This window comes from Callorhinchus milii, unplaced genomic scaffold (assembly GCF_018977255.1).
Source record: "Callorhinchus milii isolate IMCB2004 unplaced genomic scaffold, IMCB_Cmil_1.0 Scaffold1101, whole genome shotgun sequence".
Classification (NCBI taxonomy): Eukaryota; Metazoa; Chordata; class Chondrichthyes; order Chimaeriformes; family Callorhinchidae; genus Callorhinchus; species Callorhinchus milii.
Window position 1 is genome coordinate 1 of NW_024705842.1, and position 12836 is coordinate 12836.

General features: G+C 54.2%; 2 protein-coding genes across 2 annotated transcripts; one reads left to right on the forward strand and one right to left on the reverse strand.

The window, feature by feature from the left end:
- Positions 1-404: 404 nt before the first annotated feature.
- LOC103173042 (SH3 domain-binding protein 5-like) lies at positions 405-4759 on the reverse strand (the record flags this gene model as incomplete). Its single annotated transcript, XM_042346600.1, is given in 5 exon segments — positions 405-566; positions 818-946; positions 1583-1645; positions 3935-4243; positions 4646-4759. Coding segments are annotated over 5 exon segments (777 nt in total), but the record flags the coding sequence as incomplete, so codon positions are not given.
- A 17-nt stretch (positions 4760-4776) lies between these two features.
- Positions 4777-11699, forward strand: gtf2h4 (general transcription factor IIH, polypeptide 4). Its single transcript, XM_042346601.1, has 14 exons — positions 4777-4801; positions 5846-5966; positions 6350-6454; positions 6644-6775; positions 7056-7152; positions 7697-7785; positions 8197-8305; positions 8809-8877; positions 9382-9465; positions 9836-9968; positions 10547-10677; positions 10807-10854; positions 11029-11107; positions 11519-11699. The coding sequence occupies exons 2-14, from the start codon at positions 5854-5856 to the stop codon at positions 11686-11688; spliced, it is 1359 nt and encodes a 452-aa protein (XP_042202535.1). The 5' UTR covers positions 4777-4801; positions 5846-5853; the 3' UTR covers positions 11689-11699.
- The last annotated feature ends 1137 nt before the right edge of the window (positions 11700-12836 follow it).

Consider the following 12836-nt stretch of genomic DNA (forward strand, 5'->3'; position numbering starts at 1 on the left):
GGGGTGAGAGAGAGACGGGGAGACACAGAGAGAATGGGTGGGGGTGTGAGATAGAGAGAGAAAGAGAGTGGGGGGAGAGGTGAAAGAGTGGGGGGTAAGAGAGAGAGAGATGAGCCAGATGGAGAGACTGGGGTGGGGGTGCGGTGGGGTGGGGGGCAGAGAAAGCAAGAGAGAGAGGGAGAGGGGAGAGACAGAGAGAGAGAGAGAGAGAGAGAGAGAGAGAGAGAGGGGTGAAAGAGAGAGGGGGAGGGAGAGAAAGAGGGGGGCATGGGGGGGGTGAGAGTACAGCACACCCACTGACACACACACAGATACTCAGACACGCTCGCGCGCGCACACACACACACACAGTCACTACACCTCACTGCGCGCGTGTGCGCGTGTGAGAGGAGACAGAGACCCACCTTGGCTGTGGCGTGGTTCAGCATCTCCTGCCAGGTGGGGTCCAGTCGGTTACGATCAGCCATCAGCCCCTGCTCCGCCACATACACCATCTCCCGGGCAGCGTTGTGCATGCTGACAGCTCGCTCGTACCTCAGGGCAACTCGCTGCGTCTCCTGCTGGGCCTGGGGTGGGGGTGGGGGGGATGGGTGGGGGTGAGAAAGAAGGGGGGTAAGGGGAGAGGGGGAGAGAGAGAACAGTCAGTGGACATCCACTGCTCCCACCGCTTCTCCCACAGACAGAGACAAACACATAGATACACACACACACAGGCAGAGATACACACACAGGGACACACACATACACAGACATGCACGCACACACGGGGACGCACACACACACACACACACACACACGGGGACGCACACAGACTCACGTCCTTGGCGAGCCGTCGAGACTCATAATAGGGACGAGCTTTCTCTATGCAGCTGCCGAGCTGTGAACCCTGAGCTTTTAGCTTTTTCGCTGACTCCGACAGAATTTTCCGGTATGTGTTCCGGGCTTCCTACAGCGAGAGAGAGAGAGAGAGAAAGAGTCACAAAGAGTTCCTCAGGGTTACAGACACAGTGACGCTCCCTCTGCACTGTGCGTCCGTCCACACTCCCAGGTCAGGGTTAGAGACAGAGTAAAGTTCCCTCTACACTGTGCGTCCGTCCACACTCCCAGGTCAGGGTTAGAGACAGAGTAATGTTCCCTCTACACTGTGTGTCCACACTCCCAGGTCAGGGTTAGAGACAGAGTAAAGTTCCCTCTACACTGTGTGTCCACACTCCCAGGTCAGGGTTAGAGACACAGTAAAGCTTCCCTCTACACTGTGTGTCCACACTCCCAGGTCAGGGTTAGAGACACAGTAAAGCTCTCTCTACACTGTGCGTCCGTCCACACTCCCAGGTCAGGGTTAGAGACAGAGTAATGTTCCCTCTACACTGTGTGTCCACACTCCCAGGTCAGGGTTACAGACACAGTAAAGCTCTGTCTACACTGTGTGTCCACACTCCCAGGTCAGGGTTAGAGACACAGTAAAGCTCTCTCTACACTGTGCGTCCGTCCACACTCCCAGGTCAGGGTTAGAGACAGAGTAATGTTCCCTCTACACTGTGTGTCCACACTCCCAGGTCAGGGTTACAGACACAGTACTCACGTCAAGGTGGAGTTCCACTTTGTTGATCTCTTCACTGGCCTGGTTTAGATGTTCCAATTCCTCCTGAGAGAGAGAGACGGAGAGTGTGAGAGAGAGAGACACACACACAGAGACGGAAAGAGTGTGAGACACAGAGAGTGTGTGAGAGGGGGAGACAGACACAGAGAGAGAGAGAGTGCGAGAGAGAGACAAAGTGAGTGTATGAGAGAGAGAGAGAGAGAGAGACACGCACACACACACTCAGAGTGTGAGAGAGACAGAAAGAGACAGAGAGTGTGAGAGAGGGGGAGACACACACACACACATACATAGAAAATTTCGCCCCACAAAACACACGGTCAGTCGGCTTTAGAGTATATTCCGTGAAGCGCTTTGAGACGTCCCGACCACGTGAGAAGTGGCTGCATCGAATGCCAGGATTATTATTAAGATTCTTACAAGGATCAGGTGTGTGTGTGTGTGTGTGTGTGAGAGAGGGAATTGTCAGCCACGACACAGAGAGAGAGAGAGAGAGAAATGGCACAGACGGGGAGAGAGGGGGGCAGTGAGTCGTCTCGTCTGATGGACAGTGTCTCCGACAATTCGAGCCCCTCTCCACCGCCACCACCCCCCCCAGCGCTGACTATACGAGTCTCCGATGTGTGTGTTTCGAACCCACCCACCCACCCCCCTCTCTCTCTTTCTCTCTCTCTCTCTCCGCCACTGTCGCGCTCCAAGCTTAGCTAATCCGTTGTGAGTGGGTGGGCGGCTGAGTTTCACACCCGGTGACAGATCTCAGCCCCCAACGACAGGCTAAATCCAGCTCCCCATCTGTAGCTTGTGAAATGTCGTCGTTAAAACAGCTCCGCAACTCCGTGGGGGGTGGGGTGGGGGAGTTTCTCCCCCTCTCTCGCTCCCTCCCTCTCTGTCGGGGTCCCGGCCGACAATCCGCAAACGAAGACAGTCACGGCGCTTCCAGTCAGTTATTATTACCTGTTAATAATACTAATGATGATAATAATCCTTTGCATTTGATACGACGTCTCCTCATCACGTCGCCGAGGAAGCGCTCCGCAGAACGTGCTGCGAAGTGGAGTGACTGTGCCTTTGCCGGGGGCCAGACGCGGGCGGCCAGTTCGCGCGCGTCGCGTGATCCCGCGCACCCCGGCGATCGCGCTCTTGTCTTTTCAACGATGCCGCGTTCCGTGTCATCCGTTTAATAGCGACGCTCTGGTTTTACTGCGGATTATTTCTCTCTGATCTGTACCCTTTATTGTCACTATAACGCTGCGATAAGTTGCAGAGTGTTTTCTCTCCGCGTTCGCCGATCTGTCTCCCGCTCCTCCTCCCGTGTTGTACTACCCTATAAATTCCCGGTCGCTGACCTCTACCCTAATACTATAAATGCTATAGATTATTATACAGAAGTTTCTCTGTCTCTCTCTGCGATGTTTGAACAGTATATTTTATATTTCTCAGTACTATATATATGTATAATTTCTCTCTCGCTCTGACCTGTACCCTGGGGGGAGGTGGTGGGGGGAGGGGGGAGGTGGTGGGGGAGGGAGGAGGTGGTGGGGGAGGGGGAGGTGGTGGGGGGAGTGGGGAGGTGGGGGGGAGACCTGCAATATATATTATATTACATTTATATTATCTATAATAATAATAATAATTATCCCGGCGTTGACCCGGCGCCTTATCGGGTCTTCGAGACGTCTCAGAGCGCTTCACGCTGTAAAGTGTAGTGACTGTGTGTTCTGTGGCCGAAACTGTATTATCATTAAAATGGTATTATTGGGGACAGTGTCTCTTTTTTTCTGAGGACATAACAGTTTGTCACTGACCTGTACCCTGAGAAAGAGAGGGGGAGAGAGGGATAGAGAGGGAGAGGGATAGAGATAGAGAGAGAGAGGGAGAGGGGGATAGAGAGGGATAGAGATAGATAGAGAGAGGAATAGAGAGGGAGAGGAATAGAGAGGGAGAGGGATAGAGAGAGAGGGATAGAGATAGAGAGGGAGAGAGAGAGGGATAGAGAGGGAGAGGGATAGAGAGAGGGGGATAGAGATAGATAGAGAGAGGAATAGAGAGGGAGAGGAATAGAGAGGGAGAGGGATAGAGAGAGAGGGATAGAGATAGAGAGGGAGAGAGAGAGGGATAGAGAGGGAGAGGGATAGAGAGAGAGGATAGAGATAGAGAGAGAGAGAGGGGGATAGAGAGGGAGAGGGATAGAGATAGAGAGAGAGAGGGAGAGAGGGATAGAGAGAGAGAGAGAGAGGGATAGAGATAGAGAGAGAGGGATAGAGAGAGGGACAGAGAGGGATAGAGAGAGGGACAGAGAGAGAGAGAGAGAGAGATGGAGTGACTGTCACTGACCTGTATCCGGGGATCCAGTTCCTCTTCCTCGGTCTCTCGCGCAGACAGAACCTTAACCCCGACCCCGACCCCGGGCTCCGGCCTCACCCCGACCCCGGGCCCGGGCTCCGGCCTCACCCCGACCCCGGGCTCCGGCCTCACCCCGACCCCGGGCCCGGGCTCCGGCCTCACCCCGACCCCGGGCTCCGGCCTCACCCCGACCCCGGGCCCGGGCTCCGGCCTCACCCCGACCCGGGCTCCGGCCTCACCCCGACCCCGGGCCCGGGCCCGACCCCGGGCTCCGGCCTCACCCCGACCCCGGGCCCGGGCCTGTCGGTGTCGGTGTCGGTGTCGGTGCCGCCGCGGGCCCCGCTCTCAGCCCCGGCCCCGGCCCCGCGCCGCTCCCCGGGAGCCTCGGCCTCTCCCTCCCCAGGAGCCGCGGCCTCGCTCATGGCGCCATCCGCGCGGGCGGTTCCGGGCCCCGCGGCTCCCGCCGGCCTCGGGCTCGGGCCTGGCGTCGCCTGTGTCTGCGCAGCGTCACCCCGTACGGCAGCCCCGCTCCCGCGACAGCGCCGCCATGCTGTCGTACGGCACGGCTCGCGCTCGCGCGCGCGCGCGCCGCCCCCTCGCTGGCGGTGGGGCCCCGTACGGCAAGCCGCCCCCTCCCGGGCCGCCGCCATGTCCCTGCACGGCACGGCGCGTGCTCCTCCCCCACCCCTCTGCTTGCCGTACGGCAGACCCCGCCTCCGGGTCGTCGCCATGGCTCCGTACGGCAAACTCCGCCGTCTCTCCCCCCACACACCTGACGAAGTCGGACATGATGTCATCGGAGCGCGACCGCGTCATCACCACAGGCGCCAACACCAGAGAGACAGAGAGAGGGAGCGGGTAAACACACAGTCACTACACTGTGACTACACTACACAGTCCCCCGCACCAGGACCCCCCCCCAACCCCTCACCGCACTCCCCCTCACACCCTCACCCCCTCCCTCACGCCCATCCCCCGACTCACCTCCTCACCCTCTGTGTGTGTGTGTGTATATGCAGTCCCTGACCCTGTGTGTGTGTGTGTATATATGCAGTCTCTGACCCTGTGTGTGTGTATATATGCAGTCTCTGACCCTGTGTGTGTGTGTGTATATATGCAGTCTCTGACCCTGTGTGTGTGTATATGCAGTCTCTGACCCTATGTGTGTATATGCAGTCTCTGACCCTATGTGTGTGTGTGTATATATGCAGTCCCTGACCCTGTGTGTGTGTGTATATATGCAGTCTCTGACCCTGTGTGTGTGTGTGTATATATGCAGTCTCTGACCCTGTGTGTGTGTATATGCAGTCTCTGACCCTGTGTGTGTTTGTGTATATATGCAGTCCCTGACCCTGTGTGTGTGTGTGTGTATATATGCAGTCTCTGACCCTCTGTGTGTGTGTGTATATATGCAGTCTCTGACCCTGTGTGTGTATATATGCAGTCTCTGACCCTGTGTATGTGTATATGCAGTCTCTGACCCTGTGTGTGTGTGTGTGTATATATATGCAGTCCCTGACCCTGTGTGTGTGTGCGTATATATGCAGTCCCTGACCCTGTGTGTGTATATATGCAGTCTCTGACCCTGTGTGTGTGTGTATATGCAGTCTCTGACCCTGTGTGTGTGTGTGTGTATATATGCAGTCCCTGACCCTGTGTATGTGTGTGTATATATGCAGTCCCTGACCCTGTGTGTGTGTGTATATATGCAGTCTCTGACCCTGTGTGTGTGTATATATGCAGTCTCTGACCCTGTGTGTGTGTGTATATATGCAGTCCCTGACCCTGTGTGTGTATATATGCAGTCTCTGACCCTGTGTGTGTGTGTATATGCAGTCTCTGACCCTGTGTGTGTGTGTGTATATACGCAGTCCCTGACCCTGTGTGTGTGTGTGTTTCCAGAGGTCACGATGCAGAAAGTGAAGTTAAAGTGTAAGAATCTTCACGAGTTTATGAGGGATCTGAGACCCGGAGTCCTCGACAAACTCTACAACCACCCGGCCACCTGCCTGGCGGTCTTCAGGTACCGGGCGGAGAGTGGGGAGGCAGGGGGTGGCACTCAGTCTCTCTCTCTCTCTCTCGCTGTCATTCTCTCACCCACTCTCTTAGTCTCTCTCTCACTCTCTCCGACTCTCTCGCTCACACTGTCTCTCCCCCTCAATCTCTTACTCTCTCTCTCTCTCTCTCTGTCTCACACACTCACTCTCTCTCTGTCTCTCTCTCTCACGCTCAAACTGTCTCTCTCTCTCTCTCACTCGCTGTCATTCTCTCACCCACTCTCTTAGTCTCTCTCACACTCTCTCCGACTCTCGCTCTGTCTCTCTCTCTCCCCCTCCCTCTCTCGCTCACACTCTCTCTCCCCCTCCCTCAATCTCTCTCTCTCTCCCCCACCCCCTCGCCCCACAGGGAGCTGCCAGTCTTGGCCAGGAATTATGTACTACGTTTGCTGTTTGTGGAGCAGCCGATTCCCGAGGCGGCCGTTTCCTTCTGGGTCAAGAAAGAAAATCACAGGTACGTACAACCCCCCCCACCCCACCACCCCCCACCCCGTGTATGTGTGGGGGGAGAGTGGGCTTTCTCACACTCAGACTCTCACACTCTCTCTGACTCTCTCACAGACTGTTTGTCTCTCTCACTCTCTCTGTCACGTTGAACTGGGACACTGTGATGTCTCTCTCTCTCTCTCTCTCTCTCTCACAGCGAGCTGACGCACTGTGTGAACACACTGACCTCCCTCAGGCTGTGGTTACCCCAACAGTTGCCGGGGGGGCTGCAGGGTTTGCTGCTGAACCCCATCTTCAGACACAACCTGCGCATCGCACTGCTTGGGGGGTGAGTGCCCGGGGTGGGGGTTGTTGGGGAGAGCGGACATGATTGGGTAGGTGAAGGGGAGAGATTTGAGGGGTGTGGAGGTGGGGGGGCAGTGTGTGTGAGGATAGGACGGGCAGTGTGTGTTTAAGGGGGTACAGTGTGTGTGGGGGGGGTGCAGTGTGTGTGGAGGAGGGGTGCCGGGTGTGTGAGAGGGGACTGTGTGTGTGTGAAAGGGGGGCGGTGTGTGTGAGGACATCTGTGTGGGTGTGTGTGTGGGTGTGTGACTCTCGGTATGTCTCAGGGGGAAGGTCTGGGCGGACGACACAAGTCAACTGGGACCTGACAAACACGCTCGAGATATCGTCTCCCTTGACAAGTACAGCCTGGAGCGTTGGGAGGTCAGTCACCCACACACACAGCCCCCCCCCCCACACCCACACACTGCCCCCCCATCACACCCACACCCCCCCCCTCACACCCACACACTGCCCACCCCCCTCACACACAGCCCCCCCCTCACATCCACACACTGCCTGCCCCCCAACACCCACACACAGCCCCCCCTTCACACCCATACACAGCCCCCCCCTTCACACCCATACACAGCTCCCCCCTTCACACCCATACACAGCTCCCCCCTCACACCCACAAACTGCCCCCCCCTTACACCCACACACAGCCCCCCCCTCACACACACACACCCTGAGAGAGATACACACACACCACACACGCGCACACATACTCACACACCCTGAGAGAGACAGAGATACACATTGCACACAGACAGACGCACCGACAGACACATGGACACAGGCGAACACTATTATTGTTATCATTATTATTGTTATTGTTATTTTTATTGTTGTTATTATTGCTGTTATTGTTGTGGTGGTTTTTATTATTATTGTTATTATTGTTGTTGTTGTTATTCTCTGTTTTCAGGTGATTCTGCACTTTATGGTGGGATCAGCAAATGCTGCCGTCAGTCAGGACCTCTCCCAACTCCTCATCCAGGCCGGGCTGATGAAAAGGTCCCTCTCTCTCACACACTCTCTCTCTCGCTCCCCCACTCTCTCACACTCTCTCCCTCTGTGTGTGTGTGTGTGTACCTCTCTATCTCTCTCACACACACTCACCCTCTCTCACTCTCTCTCTCTCTCCCCCACTCTCTCACACTCTCCCTCTGTGTGTGTGTGTGTGTGTGTGTGTGTACCTCTCTATCTCTATCTCTCTTTCTCACACGCTCCCTCTGTGTGTGTACCTCTCTATCTCTCTCACACACTCTCACCCTCTCTCACTCTCTCTCTCTCTCCCCCACTCTCTCACACTCTCCCTCTGTGTGTGTGTGTGTGTACCTCTCTATCTCTATCTCTCTTTCTCACACGCTCCCTCTGTGTGTGTACCTCTCTATCTCTCTCACACACTCTCTCTCTCTCTCACAGTGAGCCAGGAGACAGTCCGTGTATAACCTCGGCTGGATTCCAATTTCTCCTCTTAGACACCAGTTCTCAGCTTTGGTATTTTATGCTCCAATATCTACAGACAGCAGAGGTACGTGTGTGTGTGTGTGTGTGTGTGTGACCCCCCACCCTATAGCCCCCGCTCCTCCCTCCCCCACTTCCCCCCCTCTGTGCCCTTGTTCATGGTGGACGTCAAAGATGTCCCATGAGGCTGTCGGGAAAAGAGAAGAGAATCTCTCTCTCTCTCCCTCTGTCGTGTCCTGGCTGAGAATCCCTTGGGTAAAATCACTCACTCGCTTCACAGCTGTGGCGACGTCGCCGGGCGCAATTGGCTGCCGCGTTCTGCCCACAAAACACACAGTCACTACGCTTTACGGTGCGTCCTGTGAAGCGCTTTGAGACGCCTCGAAGCTGTGGTAAGGCACTGCATCAAACGTAAGGACTATCATCGTAATTATTATTATTTATTACTATTTATTATTTTTACTGCTGCTATTATAATTATTAATACAGTGTTGTTATTACTGTTACTATGACTGCTATTACTATCGTTATTACTTATTGTTACTCACTCTCTGACTCTCTGTCCCTCAGGCTCGAGGGATGGATTTGGTAGAGATTCTCTCCTTTGTTTTTCAGCTCAGTTTCTCCACCCTGGGCAAGGTGAGAGCGCCAGGTGTTTACACCTGCCCACACACACACCCACACACACACCCACCCATACACCCACACACACACCCACACCCACCCATACACCCACACACACATGCACACACCCCCCCACACATCCACCCACACACACCCCCACCCATACACCCACACACACATACACACACACCTCCACCCATACACCCACACACACACCCACACACACATACACACACACCCCCACACATCCACCCACACACCACACACACACACTCTGTCTCTGTGTCTGTGCAACTAATTCTCACACTCTCACTCTCTCACACTCTATAGTTGCCAGGATTACACTCTCTCACTCTCTCTCTCTCTCTCTTACACACTCTCTCTCACACTCTCTCACTCTCTCTTTCTCTCACACTCTCTCTCTTTCTCACTCTCTCTCTCTCTCTCTCTCACACACTCTCTCTCTCACTCTCTCTCTCTCACACTCTCTCTCACACTCTCGCTCTCTCTATGTGCCAGGATTATACTGTTGAGGGGATGAATGATTCTCTGTTGACGTTTCTTCAGCATCTGAGAGAGTTTGGACTCGTCTTTCAGAGGAAGGTGAGGAGGGGTGAGGTGGGGGGGACAAGGGAGGGATCTCTCTCTCTCTCTCTGACACTCTCTCTCTCTTTCTCTGACACTCTCTCTCTCTTTCTCTGACACCTCTCATTCACTCACTCACTCTCTGATACACTCTCGCTCGCTCGCTCACTCACTCACTCTGTCTCACTCTTTCTCTCACTCTGTCTGTCATGGGTCGGTCTCTGTCTCACTCTCTCGCATTCTCTGTCTCTCTCTATCACACCCCATCACTGCCCCTCTCTTTCTCTCTCTCACACTTTCTCTCACATTCTCTCTCTCTATCACACCCTCTCTCTCTCTCTACCACACCCTGTCACTCTCTTTTTCTCTTTCTCTCTGTCTCTCTCAGAGGAAGTCTAGACGGTTTTACCCGACTCGGCTGGCCATTAACCTGGCGTCTGGGGTCTCAGCCTCTGCGAGAGACGTACATCAGACAGGATACATCATCGTCGAGACAAACTACCGAATTTACGCTTACACTGGTATGTCTGCGCGTCTGTCTGTGTGTGTGTGTGTATCTGTGTGTGTGTATCTGTGTGTGTGTCTGTCTGTCTGTGTCTGTCTGTATGTCTGTCCGTCTCTGTCTGTGTGTGTCTGTCTGTGTGTCTGTCCATCTCTGTATGTGTGTCTGTCTGCGTGTGTGTGTTTGTCTGTGTGTCTGTCCGTCTCTGTCTGTGTGTGCGTCTGTGTGTGTGTGTGTGTTTGTGCGTCTGTGTGTGTGTGTGTGCGTCTGTCTGTCTGTTTGTCTGTCCGTCTGTTCAGGGCGGACGTTAAAGATCTCCTGTGGGGCTGTCGAGGGGGGAAGAGAAGGGAGTCTCTCTCTCTCCCGGTGTCCTGGCCGACAGATAAAATCACTCACTTCTCACAGCCTTTCACTTTAGGCGAAGATATAAGATAAGCCGCCATGTCAAATGTCAAATGATTATTATTGTATCATACATTTTATTGGTCTAATCTCTCTCTGTGTTTCTCTGTCTCTCTGTGTGTGTGTGTGTCTCTCTCTCTCTCTCTGTCTCTCTCTCTCTCTGTCTCTCTCTGTCTCTCTCTGTCTCTCTCGCAGACTCGGAGTTACAGATCGCATTGGTGGCTCTGTTTGCCGACATGCTGTACCGATTCCCAAACGTGATCGTGGCTCAACTGACACGGGAGGGTGTACAGCAAGCCATCGCTAACGGCATCACAGCCGACCAGGTCAGACACTCACTCACACTCGCACACACACACACTCACATACAGTCACACACACAGACGCTCACACAGACACTCATGCTCTGACTCACGCTCGCTCTCTCACTCACTGACTCTCTGTCTCGTTGTCAGATTATACACTTTCTGAGGACCAGGGCTCATGCTGTGATGCTCAAACAGGTGAGACTGAGAGACACATCCCCTCTGTGTGTGTGTGTGTGTGTGTGTGTGAGACTGACACTGTGTGTGTGTGAGAGAGAGACTGACTGTCTGTGTGTGGGTGTGTGTTGGGGGTGTCTGTTTCCTGTCTGACTCTCTCTCTCTCTCTCCCCTCCCCCTCTCTCTCGGGTGCAGACACCGATTTTGCCTACGACCATTACTGACCAGATCAAACTGTGGGAACTAGAGAGAGACCGACTGCGCTTCTCAGAGGGTTTGTATCTCTCCCTCTCACACTCTGTCTGTCTCACACTCTCTCCCTCTCATACTCTCACACTCTCCCTCTCACACTCTCCCTCTCTCTCTCTCCCTTCCTCTCACTCCCTCTCTCTCACACTCTCTCTCTCTCCCTCCCTCTCTCTCTCACACTCTCTCTCCCTCCCTCTCTCCCTCCCTCTCTCGCACTCTCTCTCCTTCCCTCTCTCACACCCTCTCTCTCTCTCTCTCTCTCACACTCTCTCTCTTCCTCCCTCTCTCTCACATCTTCCTCCCTCTCTCTCTCTCTCTCACTCTCTCTCTTCCTCCCTCTCTCTCACACTCTCTCTCCCTCCCTCTCTCCCTCCCTCTCTCTCTCACACTCTCTCTCTCCCTCCCTCCCTCTCTCTCACACTCTCTCTCTCCTCAGGGGTGCTGTATAACCAGTTCCTGTCCCAGATGGACTATGAAGTGGTCAGAGACTTTGCTAATGACCTTGCGGTGCTGGTTTGGGAGAACCCGGCCAAGAGACTAATGGTCGTCACCCCCGAGGGTCACCCTGATGTCAAGCGCTTCTGGAAACGACAGAAACACAGCTGAGGGGGGTGGGGGGGGCGGGTCGAGTGGGGGGTGGAGGGGGCGAGTGGGGGGGTCGCTCACCTCAACCCCCATCACCTCTCTCGCTCTCTCTCTCTCTCGTTCTGTCTCTCTTTCTCGCTCTGTCTCTCTCTCTCTGTCTCTCTCTCGCTCTGTCTCTCTCTCGCTCTGTCTCTCTCTCGCTCTGTCTCTCACACACACACACTCTGTGTATCTCACTCACACATAACACAACTCTCTGTCTCTCACTTTATCGTCGTCTCTATCACACTCAAACTCTCCATCTCGTTCTCTCTTCCTCATACTCTCTGTCCCTCTCTCTCTGTCTCACACACACAAACGATCTCACGCTCTCTCTGTCCCTCTATCACACGCACACATTCTCTATCATACACTCTCTGATACAAACTCTCACTCTGTCTGTCTGTGTGTGTGGGTGAGTGTGTGTCTGTCTCTCACACTGTCTCACCCCCACACATACACTCTCTGTGTCTCTCTCACTCTCACACACACTTTCACTGCCTATCTTTGTATTTCTCACTATCTCTCACTCACTCTCTGTCTGTCTCACACCCACAAGTTCTCTGTCACACTCTGATGCCCCTGTGGCGGGGGGAGCTTGGAATATTGTGAGATGTCTCTGTGGGGGGGGGGGGAGGTGTGATCACCCCACGATCGATCACGGGGTGGCTACGGTTTAGGGGATGGGGGCTGGAAGTGTGTTCACCCCACGATCGATCACGGGGGGGCTACGGTTTGGGGGGTTCGGGGGGGGTTAAATATTTGTACCAGTAAAACATTCTTTTTCGAGTCTGGAATTTCAGTTTTAACATTACAAGTGTGTGTGTGTCTGTCCTATCTGTGTGTCTCTGTGTTGTGTGTATGTGTGTCTCCCTGTCAATGTGTGTGTCTGTCTGTGTGTGTGAGTGTGTGTCTCTCTCTGTGTGTATCTCTGTTTTGTCTGTGTGTGTCTCCCTGTGTTATGTGTGTCTGTCTGTGTGTGTCTCTGTCTCTGTGTGTGTCTGTCTGTGTGTGTGTCTCTCTCTGTGTATATCTCTGTGTTGTCTGTGTGTCTCTCTGTATGTGTATCCCTGTGTTATGTGTGTGTCTGTCTGTCTGTCTGTCTGTGTGTGTCTCTGTCTGCGTGTGTC

What these genes read in the sequence shown, in the direction of transcription:
- gtf2h4 (XM_042346601.1), top strand. Translation starts at nt 5,854, where the DNA reads ATGCAGAAAGTGAAGTTAAAGTGTAAGAATCTTCACGAGTTTATGAGG. An exon ending in CGCATCGCACTGCTTGGGGG is followed by an intron (nt 6,776 to 7,055) that starts GTGAGTGCCCGG and finishes GGTATGTCTCAG; the next exon opens with GGGGAAGGTCTGGGCGGACG. An exon ending in ATGCTGTGATGCTCAAACAG is followed by an intron (nt 10,855 to 11,028) that starts GTGAGACTGAGA and finishes TCTCGGGTGCAG; the next exon opens with ACACCGATTTTGCCTACGAC.